Genomic DNA, 18968 nt, shown 5'->3' on the forward strand with positions numbered 1-18968 from the left:
GAACTAATTGACCTCAGAAAGAGTAGGTGCTGCCTTGGCAGGAACTAATGGACCCCAGAAATAGTAGGTGCTGCCTTGGCAGGAACTAATTGACCTCAGAAAGAGTAGGTGCTGCCTTGGCAGGAACTAATGGACCCCAGGAATAGTAGGTGCTGCCTTGGCAGGAACTAATTGACCTCAGGAAGAGTAGGTACTGCCTAGGCAGGAACTAATTGACCCCAGAAAGAGTAGGTGCTGCCTTGGCGGGAACTAATGGGGATCCATAATAAATATAAATACAAATAAATCATCAAACCAATTTTAAGATTCATACAGATTTGATTGGTGCACGTAGCACACCTATCACAATATTAACAAGATACAGGAGAAAAAATAGATGTTCTTTATTCAGAATTCCCTTCAGTGTTTAACTGAGTGTTTTGCTTTGGGAGAAACTGAGTATAAATTTACCATGGCAGATAGTTGTATGAATGAGTCCCCTTTATAGCTGCTGTAGCAGTCAGTGACGCACTCTGGGTTCCATGGCCAATGAAGTGATAGTGTTTCTGTCTAACAAGGTGAGATATTATGCCTTTAAATCCCAACCCATTTACTAGAGATGCAGCCCTGCCGGTGGTATGCGATGCATAAATGTATATACACACGTGCACACAAACACACATCAATTAGAGTTTACCGGAGACGTGGCACGGAACTGCTCTGCAGAGTGGAGATGGTCTGAGCTGTGAATCACACACATGATTTACTGAAGCCTCTGAGGTGACAATGAGAGAGGGTGGGGGGTGAGTGGGGGGGGGGGGGGCAAATAGAAAGAGGGAAATGGAATGAGAAGTAGAGAAAGAGTGAGAGGTGACAAAAGAACAGGCTAATGCACAGGCACATGACTAGGGTATAGATCAGGAAGTCCTAATCCTGGTTCTGGGGACTTAGGTTGAGAGGGAGAGAGGCCTGGAACAGGCTATCTGTGTGTGGTTACAATTAGGATTAGGGTTAGAATTAGGGTTTGGGGTTAAGGTTAGGATTAGGGGTTAGGGAAAAAAGGATTTTGAATGATAATTCATTGTTTGGTCCATACAAAGATCGTAAAACAAACGAGTGTGTGAATGGGGAAGTGAATTCAGGGGCCGTTTTGGGGCGTGAATCAGCAGTGGCAGTCACCGATGGACACTGACACCAACACACATACACTCAGTGTATACTAACACATACACTCACACCTGCGCTGTGCAGATTTATTAGGGTGGCATCAGGACAAGCTGGTTAAATGTGTCACCCCTGCCAAAAGAGGGAAGGAGAGAGGTAGATAGTGAAAAAGAAAGATGGAAATGAGAGGGAGAGAGGTTGGTTTATTGGGCCTCCCTGTCAGCCTCACCGACAGTACGGGGAAATATTTACAACCCAGGGCCGAAATAGTGGAGAGATGGATTGAGAGAAGATAGGAGAGAGGGAAGGAGGGAGGTATATAAGTCAGGGTATGGATCCAGAGCAGAGCACCTGATTGAGCCCTGCAGGGATCCACAGAGAAAGAGAGAGAAAGAAGAAAAAGTAGCTACGTAGCATTGAAACGGCATCCTCTACAGTTGGTTCTGACACAGTGTTGCCACCAGCTTCAAACACAACAGACAAATATAGCTACAGACTCTGTTGGAGTACAGACGGCTGGGAAACAGCTACCAGCAGACACATAGGAGTGCAGCACCTGTAGGACAGTACAGACAGTAGACAGTACTACAGACAGTTTGGAGGCAGTACAGACGGTCCAGTACAGACATGCAGTGTAAGTGTTTCCTTTCGTGTGTTCTGCTGCTTACCGCCGCCGGACCTCTCCTCACACACCCCGTCTCACACTCTAACGAGATGTCCTACACCGGAACAGGTGAGTGACACAAACATGCAAGCACACACACACACATTATATCATGTTGTATACATGTCATGTTAAGTCACGTTATGTCATGTTTATAGCGTCAGTAGAGGAGGACCAGGTGGTGAGTCCAGAGGAGCTGTCCCTTTCTGACCACACCTACAGATTCCACATTGCACCTGGCCTTGGCAGTGAGTGACATTGAGTGTTTGTGTGTCAGTTTGTACATCAAAAGAGAGAGCGGGTCTATGGTGTCAGCCTTCTGTGAGTGTACGATGTGAGCAGCACAATGTGAGGGTGGGTCTGAAGGGCTTCTCTAAATGTGCGTGTGTGAGTCTGTATATGAGAGAGACAGAGAATGGTAAACATATACCTAACCAGGTCTTTGTTTCCACTCGTCTCTGTACAGATCTAAGATCAGCAGTGTTCAGCCCAGACCAGGCCGTGAGAGAGGTGAGAGATCAGTCCATCCAAAACAACCTAGCAATCTCATTGAACACAGACACCTTTCACATACTAAACATTCAGCAAAGTATCAAAGCTCTCCTCATATCAAGTCTTGTTCCATTCACATACTCTCTCTACTGCTTCATTTCTTTCTCTCGCTCTCTCTCAGGTGCTGTTGGAAACACCAGCTCTGAGCCCTCAACCTCGTTTCCTGGGCAGCAGAAGAGAGTACCGGAAGAGAACCACCAACGAGTGCTTCTGGAAGTACTGTGTCTAGGAGTGACACACACACACACGATACATGTATGTATTTATTCTGTTCAGGCACAGCTCAGGTGTACATAGTGAAATAGTGAATATGAGTAATAAACATGACTGTGTAGTGTTGTATGTACAATAATGAATAAAACAGTATGTTTGGAGATCAGCTTGTTTGTGTTGATTGTTCCTCAGTGACAAATCTCTTGAGAACTCAGTGTCAGGACTGTGTATGTGATTGTGTGTTGATAGACGACCAGATAGAGACCTAGAGAGTGTTGGACTAAAAGCTACCTTTGAAGGAAGATTAGCTAGGAAAGGTTACAAAAAAAAGCCCAGAAAGTGAAGTCATTGTTGTCGTCCTTTTTATGTAGTCATTTCAAGTTGTCACAAAAACTCCCTCAATTCAAAACAAATTGCTTTGTATATCGTTTTTTTCCGTCTAAAATACATTGTACTGTACTATACTTTTTTTGTACAAAAAAACAGTACAAAACCTAGATGACATCATCCAGATATATCTGACAAACAGAACGCTTATGGACATGAGCACATAGAGAAGACACACACACCAAACATACAGAAGACGCCAACATCACGCCTTTATAACATTTCATTCAATAAAGTGAGCCTGGCTGAGGCTGCAGCTTGTTAAGGTTAGGACAAGGAGTACCTTTGGAATCGTAGAGACACAGACAACAATCACAAAATTAGAAATTGAAAGGAGCAGAAGCGGTGGAACGTCATGGCAACTGTTCATTCTAGGTCCAGGTCCACAACTGTGCCTTCTGGAGTCCCTGTGCTGGTCCATGGATCCAGGGAACAACCAAGACGCTGTACTGCAGTTCAACACCCCGTCACTGTCTGTATCATACTGAGGGTTTCTCTGTCCGTAACATCACCTCGCATCTCACAGTGTGTCCATACACATGTCACTCATACACAACATAAGGCCTTCTGCTTGTCAGATCCATTTGCTAGCTAGACAAAAATGCATCGAGTTCATTTGGAGTGGGAGTCGGCTTAGGGCTGTAACTGTCCATACAATCACTCTGCCAGTATCACCCAGAGTGTGTCCATAACATGAGTAGATTTCAGTCTGTGTTTTTGATATCTCCCAGTGGTATCAGGCCATCCAGGTTCTAAACAGCCTGAAGAACAGACTCCCAAATGAATATACACAGGGTCTATAGTGAGAGAGAGGGAGGGACAGAGAGAGAGAGTACAAGTGATCCATTGGAATCCAACAAAATCTGTCAGAAGTGATCCAATTGGGGTCCAGAGACCAGCCAATAAGAATACCCGTCTCTCACCTGCCAGAAAGAGCCAATCAGAATTCTCCATTCCTCTGTGCCCTCCGGCCCAATACAGCCTCTGATGCAGCTGTGCAGATCTGTGTATGTGAGTTAATCTGTGTCTGAAGATTCTAGGGCAGCCTTTCCCAAACTCAGTCCTGGGGACCCAACATTCGTTTTTCAAAAACATTCGAAGTTCAAGTTCAAGTGTTTCTTGTACAGAGATTTCAAGATCCTCTGTCCAACTTTCATCACTCAGACTCTCCTGTCGAATTTATCTATACTTATGCACAATCGCAAAATTGATTCATTTACAATTATAAACTGGGTGGTTTGAGCCCTGAAAGCTGATTGGTTGAAAATCGTGGTATATCAGACAGTGTACCACAGGTATGACAAATAATTAAGTTGGTAAGCAGTATATAATAGCAATAAGGTACCTCAGGGGTTTGTGGTATATGGCCAATATACCAAGGCTAAGGGATGTGTCCTAACAACAGTCCTTAGCCGTGGTATATTGGCCATATACCACACCTCCTAAGGCTTTATTGTGTAATCATAGCAGCCAAAAAAGGTTAAATCAACATCCATTGATGGAAAATAATTAATCCTTTGTTGGAAAACCACATTTTGCTTACATAGTTAGAAATTACGTTGATATTCCTGCTTAATTTGCTTGATAGCGTTATGGAAAAAGGGTTTATTGGATAAATGTGGCAACTCTTATCTTGCTGCGGCCAAAAATATTTGGCCTGGTTTTCAGGCCTTAGAAATTTTTGCCTGACCTGGCAACCCGGGTTTTGTTTTTTGCCCTAGCACTACACAGCTGATTCAAATAATCAAAGCTTGATGATTAGTTGATTATTTGAATCATCTGTGTAGTGCTAGGGCAAAAACACTGTTCTAGGGCAATGAGAGACAGCCTCACTGAGAGACAGTCTCTCTGAGCTCCTAGCAATTGGTCAGTAGAGATATTTGGTGGGCGGAGTTAAGGGTCGGCAGGTTTGCATTTCCTAGATGGGGGGCGTATCAGGTGTCAGGGGCGGGACTAGATTCCTGCTGAGGGCATTCCAAAGGGGAGGAGCTCTCTGGATCCTGAGGGTGAATCCCTGTTCTTGCACTACAGTTCACACAGCCCTGAGAGACACAGAGAGAGAGAGAGAGAATACGAGAGAGAGAGAGAGAGAGAGAGAGAGAGAGACAAGCAGACAGAGAGGGAGTGAGAGAGTTAGCATGCACCTAAATCTATGTGTCTGTGTGTGTATGTGAGCCCTCCCCACCTGTGTGTCTATCATCTGAGGGACTGTGTGTTGTTGGATCCAGGGGTGGACTTCAGCCAGCTCCTCTCTCTGTTCCTGGGTGAACCAGGGCTGTAGAGGCTGCAGCAGACGTAGCTTCTCCTTGTCCTCAGCCAGCACCTCTGCCTGGTCCCTGCAGGGTAACCAGCATGTCAGTACGCTAGGAAGGTAGGCATACCGGCTGTCTGGGTTCTAGAGCATGTGTTCTAATATTAAGTTCTAGTGTTCCACTCTAGAGCAGGGCTCTAATAATAGGTTCTAGTGTTCCATTCTGGAGCAGGGCTCTATCTAATAATATGTTCTAGTGTTCCATTCTAGAGCAGGGCTCCAATATTAGGTGTTCCATTCTAGAGCAGGGCTCTAATAATTGGTTCTAGTGTTCCATTCTAGAGCAGGGCTCTAATAATAGGTTCTAGTGTTCCACTCTAGAGTACGGCTCTAATAATAGGTTCTAGTGTTCCATTCTAGAGCAGGGCTCTATCTAATAATATATTCTAGTGTTCCATTCTAGAGCAGGGCTCTAATAGGTGTTCCATTCTAGAGCAGGGCTCTAATAATAGGTTATAGTGTTCCATTCTAGAGCAGGGCTCTAATAATAGGTTCTAGTGTTCCACTCTAGAGTAGGGCTCTAATCTAGAGCAGGGCTCTAATAAGAGGTTCTAGTGTTCTACTCTAGAGCAAGGTTCTAATAATAGGTTCTAGTGTTCCACTCTAGAGCAGGGCTCTAATAATGGGTTCTAGTGTTCCACTTTAGAGCAGGGTTCTAATAATAGGTTGTAGTGTTCCATTCTAGAGCAGCGCTCTAATAATAGGTTCTAGCGTTACGTTCTAGAACTGGGTACTAATATTAGGTGCTAGCATTACATTCTAGAGCAGGGTTCTATAGAGTAGAGTTTGGGTTCTAGCATTAGATTCTAGAGTGCTTGAGTTGTGGTACCTGGGATGGATCTGGTAGGTCATCTTCACAGGTTCTGGCATGTGCTGGATCATGCGCCACAGGGAGTTCTCGACACGCATGTTGAAGGCGTGTTGTGTGAGTTGTGCGTGATCCTGCTGGGCCTCTTGGTTCTTGCTGGCTTTACGAAACGTGTCTGATGAGTCGTTACTGGCAAAGTACTTACTGCTGTTACTGCTTCCTGGGGGATGGTGAGAGAACACTGGGCATCAGCACTCTAAGGGGATGTGTGTGTGTGTGTGTTTGTGCTGTACCAGTGTGTATCTATGCATACCTGTGTGTGAGGTGGATGCTCCGTTGGAGCCAGAGCTTAGAGATCCAGCCACTCCAAAGCCGGACCCAGAGGCGTTAGAGCCGGTACCTAACCTGCCATCCTCCTGCAATAGCAGGTCCAACAGCTCACTTGACGTAGCCTGGGCGTCATGGTTACCCGACTCACAGGGTGCATCAATCTGATGAGGGAGAGTGGCATGAATAGTTGTGTTACCAGCTATTGTTTTGTAACAGTGTTCCATTGAATGTTAAATCTGAAGAAAAAAAAAGATGACGCCTGGTCTCTCCTTCATGACCACTGATTGGTGAAATAAAGGTTTTTAACTTTCCACTGCTTTCACCTTCTGCTGGATTGTCAGATCAGCAGTTAAGAGGAAAAAGAAAGGAGACAGGAAGAGCCAAGTCTCCAAGTGAGAAACACACAGGGTAAAAGGTGAGAGGTCAGAGTTGACTCACCCCCTTGGTGTGAGCGTCGTGCAGGATCTCAGCACGGGACTGTGTGCGTCCAGTGCTGCTTTGACTCTCGCTGGGTTTGGGCAGCTCCTCCGGCAGCAGGTTGAGTTGCAGTGGGGAACTGGAGCGAGAGTTGGAGGACAGAGCCGGTGGCCCAGCCACCTCCTCCCCCACTGAGGAGCTCGGTCTGGGGGAGCAGTGTAGCTGGCCTGGTGGCGTCTGGGGCTGGGAACTAGGCTGAGGCTGGGCGAAGGGGCCTAGACCAGGGCCGAAGTCTGACATGATAAAGGGGGCCTGGGGTAGCAGAGAGGGTGTGGTGGGGTGGTACATGGTGGGGTAGCCTGAAGGGTAAGAGGGGTAGTGGGGTAGTTGGGTAGAATCACAGCCATCATTGGAGCCATGTAAGGGTTCAAACCCTGGGATGGGGCCATGGGCTGTATGTTGGGGAAGCCCTGAATGTTCTGGATCTGAATGGACTGAAAGTTCTGGCTGGGAAAGTTGGACTGGATGGACTGCACCTGGACAGACTGCATAGACTGGGTCTGCATGTTCTGAATGGGCTGCATAAACTGAAAGTTATGCGGGAGGTTCTGCTGAACATTCTGTTGGTTTGTGTTTGGGTTCTGGTCTGGTTGAAACACCATGGGGCCCACGCATGCCTGCTGCTGTTTCCACACTTGGTGCACCCCTGGCTGGCTTCTCAGCATGGTGAAGTAGGGGGTCTGGAGGGTACCCATGGGGGCTTTTGGAGGGGATATAGGAGGGTGGGGCAGCCCGAACTGGGGAAGGGGGTTAGAGGATTCAGAGGGGCGGGGGAGGGCAAGAGAGGGCTCGGGTGGAGAGGCGTAGCTGTCAGACGAAGTTTTGGGTTTGGGACGCTTGTGTTTATTAGGCTTCCCTGTCCGAGTGCGGTTCAACACGGCTGCAGTCCCTGGTTGCATCACGTAGTCACCTGAAGGTAGGGAGGAGAGAGAACAGTAGAATAGTAATCACAAATACAGCACATCTATCTGGAAGAAAACCTTATAATCCTAACAAAGCAATGCCACAGGCCTCCAGCTCGATGGTCGACACAAGTCACCCTGCTCCAAAGCATGTGTGATAACAGTCCTCTACACACACACACCTGGGTGGTGAGAGTGACCCCCGGAGCGGTTGTCTTGATGTAGATAGGAGCTGGAGGGACTGTGGAGGATGCGATGGCGGAAGCGATCCACATACTCCTGCTCCTCCTTCTGAGTGTGAGCTGAAAGGACCTCCTTGGTCAGACCCACCAATTGCAGCTCCTCGGCAGAAGAGCTAGGGGTGGGGCTAGGGGCCGCGCGAGCAGGAGTGGGGTCAGCAGGCTTGCTGCCCATTGGTGCATCCTCTAGGGCTGTCACCTCTGGAGGGCAGGGCATAAAGAAGATATCTTTTTTTTTGTCAGGTCATTACAAATAAAAGGGTAGAATATGATTGTGTGTCCGTACCTGACTCTGGCTGTGGAACATGTACTATAGTGCTGCTGTAGGAGCACTGGCTGGTGACTGACACTACACTCATAGCCTTTGTAGACAGAGTGATGTCTGTGAGAGGAGCTCTCACCATAGCTGCTGCTGTAGAGCCCACTGACACCTGATTGTCCAGCACCACAACTACACATACAGACAGACAAAACATCAGAAAGCTATGTGCATGTGTGTGTGTGTGAATATATATTTCCATCAGAGATGGTCTGAGCTGTGTGTGTGTTTGTGTAACTCACCGTCGGAGCTGGCCTGGGCAGTGTGTGGGTCAGTGGTGGGTGTGTCATCCTCTGAGGTAGAGGAGGAGGAGGAAGATGTGCCGATGGAGCGAGACTTGCTCTTACGCTTCAAGTGTGGACCACAGCCCTCCAGATACCTACAAAACACACACTTTATTCGGATCCTCACTGAAACACTGATTGCAGATTAAAATACATGTACCATAACAGTGACACCGTCACCCTATGCTGTCTGTCAGAGGATCCACCCACCTGATGATGCTGTCCACGGAGTTGATCTGCTGATAGGACGGAATGTGCGCTTGCTTCCTGGTCTCCTCATGCCCTCTGACCTCAGCCCTGGCGTGGGGGAGGGGCGCTGTGTGACATCACAAAGGGGTCAAAGGTGAGCCAGAATTGAACTACTGAACAGAAAGATGATTAATTGATTAGCTGAATGAGGTGTGTTAGTGCTAGGCTGGTACAACAGCCTGCAAAGCCTTTGGTTCCCCAGGATCAGTACTGGTAACTGTTGGATCAGGGTCTGAGCATTATCGTACCTGTGGCAGATTTCCCAAAGGGGGTGAGTATGTGGCTGGATTCCAAGTATGCATGTTGGCCCCAACTCTTCACATCAGCACAGATCTGCTGCATGGTCATACACACACCACACAAATCGAAAGAGTCATGATTTTACAAGCTTCTCGTTCACCATCGGCATACAGGGAGCTTACTGAACCTGCCATTTGTGACTGAGACTTGTCAAAATTTGCTTTAAAACAATGTACATTTGTTGATTTTTTTTGTTGGCATACAAATACGATTATTTCTTGAAACATTTGAAACGAGCTCCAGTTGTGGCCGCAACCAGACTAGATCGTGAACGACTCTTGACGGAATGCATTGCTTGACAGCCGTGAGGGTGATAAGCATTTAACCCTTTACAGTCGTGGGAACTGGCCTCTAGGGATAGGGCTAAATTGAAATGTTACTTACAGAAGGAATATGAACATGCATAACCATGGCAGCAATTTAAAGGGAACAGTTTGGAGATAATGGGGAAATTGTTAGACTAAATGTGAGTACACAACAGTTCACCTGACAACACTGAATCCAAACATTACTCTGTTGCCTTTACGTGCATTTGCCATTGACTGTACTTTTACTGCATTTGTTGAGAACGACATCTGAAAATACTACATTCATTAACATGATAAGAATAATCCTGGAAAATGTTGGGAAGGTGCAACAAAAGACAAACAAATGAGGGTTTGACTGAGAGGTCTAACTGGTGTCTTCAAGTGGTCACACACCTCCCCAAAGTGTGCACACTTCCTAAGTCATTTCAATGCACTTTTATGACTCAAAGAATAGTCTTTGACTATTAGGTACTTTTGTTTAGCTCTCCTAGCTGTGCCGTTGAGGAACTGAAGCAAGCACACTTCTAGCTGTTTAGTTTGGAACACAATTCTGAATCCATGCCATCACACAATTACTGTTGCTGTTTCATGCAATCCAAAAACGGCCCATTATAAATCGCTATCTGGGTCATGTGGGCATCATATGAAAGCTTGTTCTATTGCCAACATGACTAGCTAAGTCATAAAATACGATCTTACAGCGGTAGGCTTTACCAAGGCAACTCAGAGAAACAGAGTCATGCGTGTATTCAGGTACGTCTGCCGGGGAACATTTTCTTCACATAGACAAACATGCTCATTCTGTTCAGGACAACCCAGGGTATAATGCCATGTCATCTTCTAACTGTACATCAAACATAGTGATCATAAACGTTGACACTGTATATGACGTCAGTTTTATGATTTTGGCTTGCTTTTATGACAACAAAGTGATATTTACTATAAACCTCAACGTTTCATCTTTAAAAATACATGGAGTCATCTTAATTTACAGCATTTCCCTCACTCAGACAACAAAACATTTGCAAAAGTTGCTCAGGGATGGGGGTAACTTCTTGTCGCGTGCGCGGTGCTCAAGTTCAGAACGTCTGTCAGTCAAAACCCATACAGCGCAGTGAAGCGCAGATTCAGAGCTCTGATGTCATGTATAGCATGTTACTGTACAGCCACTACTCGCTTGTTAGTGTCCAAAACTGCCACTTTCAACCTGTATACTGGTATGAGAGCAATGGGCTGAGAGTGCAATGGGCTGAGAGTGCAATGGGCTAAGCACAATATTGTTTGCGAACTGCAGCCTTCTAAACGATTCGTTCTCAAGTTTGTTGAGTACAACCAAAACATACACAGCCTCTGCTCAACAAACAAACTGTTTGGAAGGCTGCAGTTCGCAAATTATATTGTGTTTAGGCCTTTACTCTCATAGCCATCACAACATTCAATAATGAATTAAATTCATTCTTGCAACATGTGATCGGTTATCAGTTCTAAACATGTCATTTTCTTCTCTACGCTGCCTGATCTGTTTTCTCTCATGCACATGATAGACAGTTGCTGGTCGGAGCAAGTCTCCGGATTCGCTGAGCCGGAGGAGCGCATATTTATCCTGCTGTAAAATGTCTTTCCACAGCAGATCAAACGAATCATGACTCTCGAAGCAGTAAAAAGAGACACAAACTAGTATCTAGGTAACAGGAATAGTATTGTAACAGGCTGTAGTGGTGCCGTATTGTCTCACCGGTTCACGGTGTGAATCCTCCAACAGGTTGCCATTGCTGTCGCTAGAGGAATCCACACTGATGTAGTTCTCATGGGAACCGTTACTGCCCAGACTGCCATAACCACTGGAGCCATTATTATGGACCGGCTGAACAGAGAACAAGAGAGACACACACATTTACACACATGTTCCAGACTGAGAGGATTAAACTGGTAGCAATATAGGGGCCATGGTGTTTGTGTGTTCTTACCTGCAGGAAGAGCTTGTAGATCTTGGCCTGCAGGTTTTTAATCTCTTCGTGGATGATTGGCAGGTCCTCTTTACTCCAAGCAGCAAACACATCTTCATTCAGAGGGCCCCTACACAGAGACACACAGGGTCAGAGAGAGAGAAAGAGAGCGAGAGAGCGAGAGAGAGAGCGGTACACTCACGTCCTGACTTTGTGTCGTCCGATGATGAAGGCGACCTTGCGGCTCCAGGGGTCTATGTAGCTGGACCAGCTGGTGTCCAGGGTGACGTAGTCTCCGTTTTGACAACGAAAACGCACTGGGGAGTGTTCAAATGGAGACTGGCCCGCATACTTCAACACTACACAGAGTGAAGGAAGGAGAGAGAGGAGGTCAATGAGCAAGAAATAGAGGTAGAGAGAGAGAGATTGTAACTATACTGAACAAAAATATAAACGCAACGTGTAGGAAAGTGTTGGTCCCATGTTTCTTGAGGTGAAATAAAAGATTCCAGAAATCTTCCATATGCGCATAAAGCTTATTTCTCGCAAATGTTGTGCACAAATGTGTTTACATCCCTTTTAATAAGCATTTCTCATTTTCCAAGATAATCCATCCACCTGACAGGTGTGGCATATCAAGAAACTGATTAAACAGCATGATCATTACACAGGTGCACCTTGTGCTTGGGACAATAAAAGGCCACTCTAAAATGTGCATTTTGTCACACAACACAATACCACAGATGTTTCATATTTTGAGGGAGTGTGCAATTGGCATGCTGACTGCAGGAATGTCCACCAGAGCTGTTTCCAGAGAATTGAATGTTCATTTCTCTACCATAAGTCGTTTTAGAGAATTTGGCAGTACATTCAACCAGCCTCACAACCGCAGACCACGTGTAACCACGCCAGCCCAGGAACTTCACATTCAGCTTATTCACCTGCAGGATCATCTGAGACCATCCATGCGGACAGCTGATGAAACTGAGGAGTATTTCTGTCTGTAATAAAGCCATTTTGTGGGAAAACAAATTCTGATTGGCTGAGCCTGGCTCCCCAGTGGGTGGGCCTTAGCCCTTCGAGGCCCACCCATGGCTGCGCCCCTGCCCAGTCATGTGAAATCCATAGATTAGGGCCTTATGAATTTATTTAAATTGACTGATTTCCTTATAGGAACTGTAACTCAGCAACATCTTTGAAAATGTTGCATGTTGTGTTTATATCTTTGTTGAGTAAAGTTGCTTGGCAAAATTGTAATTGGTTGATTGATAAAGTGGAGGAGGTGGATGCAAGGTTGCTGTGGTAGTTGGACTGTTGGGATTGGTTGGCTGCTGTAGTGAATTGGTGTGATTGGTTGATGTGATAAAGGCGTACCCTTGCAGTGCATGGAGAGCATGATTGGGCGGTCCTTTGGGTAAATACAGGTCAGCAACGACGTGCCAATCAGATCCTGAGGCAGGTATCCTAGCAACGGCACAGCCCTGTACATAAACACCACCAAACACACAGTCAGAGTCAATTCATCTGAAAAATTTGACCTTGGGTTTGTTTACGTGTGTGTGTGTGTACTGACCGATCGTCCACCTTCAGGAAAACACAGCCCGGGGAGTGTGTGGTGGTGAAGATGCGTTTGTCCATGGAGATACGGGGAGCTGCAGGAGCAACAGCAGCAAACAACGTCAACCTCCACTAACTCCACCAGCAACAACATTCATAACCCTCTATGGACTCTTCCATTCTCCTTAGAATATTCTAGCCATCTCCTCCTAAACATTTTAAGCTAGATATACCAAACTTTCCTTTCTATTAAGTGAATAGTATGTATGTAGTTGGTGATGAAGAACATTGTATCTCTTTATGAAACTGTCATTCTCTACTTCTCCCCTACCTCCGTGGATATGGTTATAACCTACACCCCGGACTGAGCACTCCGTTCTGCCACCTCTGGCCACTTGGCACCTCCATCTCTTCTCTGTCCTGGCACCTCAGTGGTGGAAGAAGCTCCCCACCATGGTCAGGCCAGCAGAGTCGTTCCGCCAGAGCACAGACTGAAAACCCAGCTCTTTAGAAAGCACCTTGGATCCCCTACCACTGACCCAAATTTCGTAGATGCCGTTTTAACTTGCAATGATGGTGATATGTACAGTTGAAGTCGGAAGTTTACATGCACTTAGGTTGGAGTCATTAAAACTAGTTTTTCAACCACTCCACAAATTTCTTGTTAACAAACTATAGTTTTGGCAAGTCGGTTAGGACATCTAATTGTTTACAGACAGATTATTTCACTTATAATTCACTGTATCACAATTCCAGTGGGTCAGAAGTTTACATACACTAAGTTGACTGTGCCTTTAAACAGATTGGAAAATTCCAGAAAATGATGTCATGGCTTTAGAAGCTTCTGATAGGCTAATTGACTCAAGGCCTAACTTCAAACTCAGTGCCTCTTTGCTTGACATCATGGGGAAATCAAAAGAAATCAGCCAAGACCTCAGAAGAAAAATGTAGACCTCCACAAGTCTGGTTCATCCTTAGGAGCAATTTCCAAATGCCTGAAGGTACCACGTTCATCTGTACAAACAATAGTACGCAAGTATAAACACCATGGGACTACGCAGCCGTCATACCGCTCAGGAAGGAGATGCGTTCTGTCTCCTAGAGATGAACGTACTTTGATGCGAAAAGTGCAAATCAATCCCAGAACAACAGCAAAGGACCTTGTGAAGATGCTGGAGGAAACAGGTATAAAAGTATCTATATCCACAGTAAAAACGAGTCCTATATCGACATAACCTGAAAGGCCACTCAGCAAGGAAGAAGCCACTGCTTCAAAACCGCCATAAAAAAGCCAGACAACGGTTTGCAACTGCACATGGGACAAAGATCGTACTTTTTGGAGAAATGTCCTCTGGTCTGATGAAATAAAAATAGAACGGTTTGGCCATAATGACCATTGATATGTTTGGAGGAAAAAGGGGGAGGATTGCAAGCCGAAGAACACCATCCCAACCGTGAAGCACGCGGGCGGCAGCATCATGTTGTGGGGGTGCTTTGCTGCAGGAGGGACTGGTGCACTTTACAAATAGATGGCATCATGAGGATGGAAAATTATGTGGATACAGTGAGGGAAAAAAGTATTTGATCCACTGCTGATTTTGTACGTTTGCCCACTGACAAAGAAATGATCAGTCTATAATTTTAATAGTAGGTTTATTTGAACAGTGAGATACAGAATATCAACAAAAAAATCCAGAAAAACCCATGTCAAAAATGTTATAAATTGATTTGCATCTTAATGAGGGAAATAAGTATTTGATCCCTCTGCAAAACATGACTTAGTACTTGGTGGCAAAACCCTTGTTGGCAATCACAGAGGTCAGACGTTTCTTGTAGTTGGCCACCAGGTTTGCACACATCTCAGGAGGGATTTTGTCCCACTCTTTTTTGCAGATCTTCTCCAAGTCATTAAGGTTTCGAGGCTGACGTTTGGCAACTCGAACCTTCAGCTCCCTCTACAGATTTTCTATGGGATTAAGGTCTGGAGACTGGCTAGGCCACTCCAGGAGCTTAATGTGCTTCTTCTTGAGCCACTCCTTTGTTGCCTTGGCCGTGTGTTTTGGGTCATTGTCATGCTGGAATACCCATCCACGACCCATTTTCAATGCCCTGGCTGAGGGAAGGAGGTTCTCACCCAAGATTTGACGGTACATGGCCCCGTCCATCGTCCCTTTGATGCAGTGAAGTTGTCCTGTCCCCTTAGCAGAAAAACACCCCCAAAGCATAATGTTTCCACCTCCATGTTTGACGATGGGGATGGTGTTCTTGGGGTCATAGGCAGCATTCCTCCTCCTCCAAACACGGCAAGTTGAGTTGATGCCAAAGAGCTCCATTTTGGTCTCATCTGACCACAAAACCTTCACCCAGTTGTCCTCTAAATCATTCAGATGTTCATTGGCAAACTTCAGACAGGCATGTATATGTGCTTTCTTGAGCAGGGGGACATTGCGGGCGCTGCAGGATTTCAGTCCTTCACGACGTAGTGTGTTACCAATTGTTTTCTTGGTGACTATGGTCCCAGCTGCCTTGAGATCATTGGCAAGATCCTCCCGTGCAGTTCTGGGCTGATTCCTCACCGTTCTCATGATCATTGCAACTCCACGAGGTGAGATCTTGCATGGAGCCCCAGGCCGAGGGAGATTGACAGTTCTTTTGTGTTTCTTCCATTTGCGAATAATCGCACCAACTGTTGACACCTTCTCACCAAGCTGCTTGGCGATGGTCTTGTAGCCCATTCCAGCCTTGTGTAGGTCTACAATCTTGTCCCTGACATCCTTGGAGAGCTCTTTGGTCTTGGCCATGGTGGAGAGTTTGGAATCTGATTGATTGATTGCTTCTGTGGACAGGTGTCTTTTATACAGGTAACAAACTGAGATTAGGAACACTCCCTTTAAGAGTGTGCTCCTAATCTCAGCTCGTTACCTGTATAAAAGACACCTGGGAGACAGAAATCTTTCTGATTGAGAGGGGGTCAAATACTTATTTCCCTCATTAAAATGCAAATCAATTTATAAGATTTTTGACATGCGTTTTTCTGGATTTTTTTTGTTGTTATTCTGTCTCTCACTGTTCAAATAAACCTACAATTAAAATTATAGACTGATCATTTCTTTGTCAGTGGGAAACGTACAAAATCAGCAGGGGATCAAATACTTTTTTCCCTCACTGTATATTGAAGCAACATCTCAAGACATCAGTCAGGAAGTTAAAGCTTGGTCACAAATGGGTCTTCCAAATGGACAACGACACCGAGCAAACTTCCAAAGTTGTGGCAAAATGGCTTAAGGACAACAAAGTCAAGGTATTGGAGTCGCCATCACAAACCCCTGACCTCAATCCCATAGAAAATTTGTGGGCAGACTGAAAAGAGTGTGCGAGCAAGGAGGCCTACATACATTTTACATTTGAGTCATTTAGCAGACGCTCTTATCCAGAGCGACTTACAGTAGTGAATGCATACATTTCATAAATTGTTTTAATATTTTTTTTTGTACTGGCCCCCCGTGGGAATCGAACCCACAACCCTGGCATTGCACACACCATGCTGGCGTTGCAAACACCATGCTCTACCAACTGAGCCACAGGGAAGGCCTACAAACCTACAAAGGCCTACAAAGAAATTAAAGCTGAAATAAATCATTCTCTCTACTATTTTTATTTCACATTCATAAAATAAAGTGGTGATCTTAACTGACCTAAGACAGGGAATTTTTACTAGGATTAAATGTCAGGAATTGTGAAAAACTGAGTTTAAATGTATTTGGCTAAGGTGTATGTAAACTTCCGACTTCCGACTAGTTGTCTTACCTGACAAGAGAGTCTTGGTTTATGACTAAAAGGGAGAGATGGAAGTGTGGGGTTGGGTTGATGTTGTGGCGGCGGCAGGGGGCGTACCCTCGTATCCTGAGATGATGCGTTCGGCCAGCGCCAGACAACATGACTCCTCCTCCTCTCCTAAAGCTTCGTCCCCCTGCACCTTCAGCAGGTAGGGAGTGATCTTGAACGGGTTGTAGCGCATCTCCCCCTCATGGTCCTTACCACCCCTACACACACACACATTATAAACAAAGGCCTAAAACAAATGCATACTGACACATCTATACACACACACACTTTGCAGATTACTGCCTCTACACACAGACACACACCTGATCCTGCAGAAGAAGGACTTGACCTGGGCACACTCAAACAGGACTGCCGCTGTAGAGAGACAGGAGAGGATAGGGGTTACACACTCATTTACAACAACACCACACACACACGCAAACAAACACACACACACGTACCTCTGTGTGAGCTGCTCCAGGGTGGTAGGTGTGGCTGGGCAGTGTGCGAGTAGAACACGTTGACGTCCTGGTGGAACAGCAGCTCCACAAACTTAGCAGAGTCCAGGAACTTCTTCTTACAACAAAGGATGCTGGGAGCCTGCTCCGAGGCGTACATCACGCGTCCGCTCACCAGGGAAAATACCACCAAGAACGAGTTCTAAACACACAGAGACACACAGAAGCAAAATGTTTTTTTTTATTCTTTTTTTTATTTAACCAGGTAGGCCAGTTGAGAACAAGTTCTCATTTGCAACTGTGACCTGGCCAAGATAGAGCAAAGCAGTGCAACAAAAACAACAACACAGAGTTACACATGGGATAAAAAAAACATACAGTCAATAACACAATAGAAAAATCTATATACAGTGTGTGCAAATGTAGTAAGATTAGGGAGGTAAGGCAATAAATAGGCCATAGTGGTGAAATAATTAAAATTTAGCATTAACACTGGAGTGATATTTCTGCAGATGATGATGTGCAAGTAGAGATACTGGGGTGCAAAAGAGCCCCCAAAAAATAGACAAATAACAATATGGGGAGGAGGTAGTTGGGTGGGCTATTTACAGATGGGCTGTGTACAGGTACAGTGATCGGTAAGCTGCTCTGACAGCTGATGCTTAAAGTTAGAGAGGGAGATATAAGTCTCCAGCTTCAGTGATTTTTGCAATTCGTTCCAGTCATTGACAGCAGAGAACTGGAAGGAAAGGCGGCCAAAGGGGGTGTTGGCTTTGGGGATGACCAGTGACATATACCTGCTAGAGCGCGTGCTACGGGTGGGTGTTGTTATGGTGACCAGTAAGCGGAGATAAGGCGGAGCTTTACCTAGCAAAGACTTATAGATGACCTGGAGCCAATGGGTCTGGCGACGAATATGTAGCGAGGGCCAGCCAACGAGAGCATACAGGTCACAGTGGTGGGTAGTATATGGGGCTTTGGTGACAAAACACTGTGATAGAATACATCCAATTTTCTGAGTAGAGTGTAAATGACATTGCCGAAGTCAAGGATCGGTAGGATAGTCAGTTTTACGAGGGTATGTTTGGCAGCATGAGTGAAGGAGGCTTTGTTGTGAAATAGGAGGCCGATTCTAGATTTAATTTTGGATTGGAGATGCTTAATGTGAGTCTGGAAGGAGAATTTAGTCTAACCAGACACCTATATATTTGTAGTTGTGCACATATTCTAAATCAGAACCGTCCAGAGTAGTGATGCAAGTCGGGTGGGCGGGTGCGGGTAGCAAATCGGTTGAAAAGCATGCTTTTAGTTTTACTAGCATTTAAAAGCAGTTGGAGGCCATGGAAGGAGTGTTGTATGGCACTGAAGCTCGTCTGGAGGTTTGTTAACACAGTGTCCAAAGAAGGGCCAGATGTATACAGAATGGTGTCGTCTGCGTAGAGGTGGATCAGAGACAACTTCTTTGCTCGCTTTGAGGACAATACAGCACCACCGACACGGCACGCTACCAAAACCTGCGGGCTCTCCTTCACTGCAGCCAACGTGAGTAAAACATTTAAACGTGTTTACCCTCGCAAGGCTGCCGGCCCAGACGGCATCTCTAGCCGCGTCCTCAGACGCTGGGTCTCGACCCCGCCCTGTGCAACTGGGGCCTGGACTTCCTGACGGGCCGCCCCCAGGTGGTGAGGGTAGGAAA

The 18968-nt window shown here is 45.8% G+C and overlaps 2 protein-coding genes across 2 annotated transcripts in view; one reads left to right on the plus strand and one right to left on the minus strand.

Moving 5' to 3' along the window:
- The first annotated feature begins 1508 nt into the window (after positions 1–1508).
- Positions 1509–2733, plus strand: uts2b (urotensin 2, beta). Its single transcript, XM_014166848.3, has 4 exons — positions 1509–1876; positions 1966–2055; positions 2274–2317; positions 2481–2733. The coding sequence occupies exons 1-4, from the start codon at positions 1771–1773 to the stop codon at positions 2586–2588; spliced, it is 348 nt and encodes a 115-aa protein (XP_014022323.2). The 5' UTR covers positions 1509–1770; the 3' UTR covers positions 2589–2733.
- Positions 2734–2917: 184 nt separating this feature from the next.
- per3 (period circadian clock 3) overlaps positions 2918–18968 on the minus strand; it is a 34795-nt gene continuing 18744 nt past the window's right edge. Inside the window, 19 exon segments of the mRNA XM_045705750.2 lie at positions 2918–5001; positions 5145–5295; positions 6100–6298; positions 6392–6569; positions 6847–7194; positions 7197–7795; positions 7970–8227; positions 8313–8477; positions 8588–8724; positions 8840–8945; positions 9127–9214; positions 11222–11350; positions 11454–11562; positions 11635–11791; positions 12807–12913; positions 13006–13084; positions 16884–17032; positions 17138–17189; positions 17276–17474. Coding sequence (XP_045561706.2) covers positions 4894–5001; positions 5145–5295; positions 6100–6298; positions 6392–6569; positions 6847–7194; positions 7197–7795; positions 7970–8227; positions 8313–8477; positions 8588–8724; positions 8840–8945; positions 9127–9214; positions 11222–11350; positions 11454–11562; positions 11635–11791; positions 12807–12913; positions 13006–13084; positions 16884–17032; positions 17138–17189; positions 17276–17474 — 3318 coding nt within the window. The 3' untranslated portion in view covers positions 2918–4893.

This window comes from Salmo salar, chromosome 22, assembly GCF_965601325.2.
Source record: "Salmo salar chromosome 22, fSalSal1, whole genome shotgun sequence".
NCBI classification, from domain to species: domain Eukaryota; kingdom Metazoa; phylum Chordata; class Actinopteri; order Salmoniformes; family Salmonidae; genus Salmo; species Salmo salar.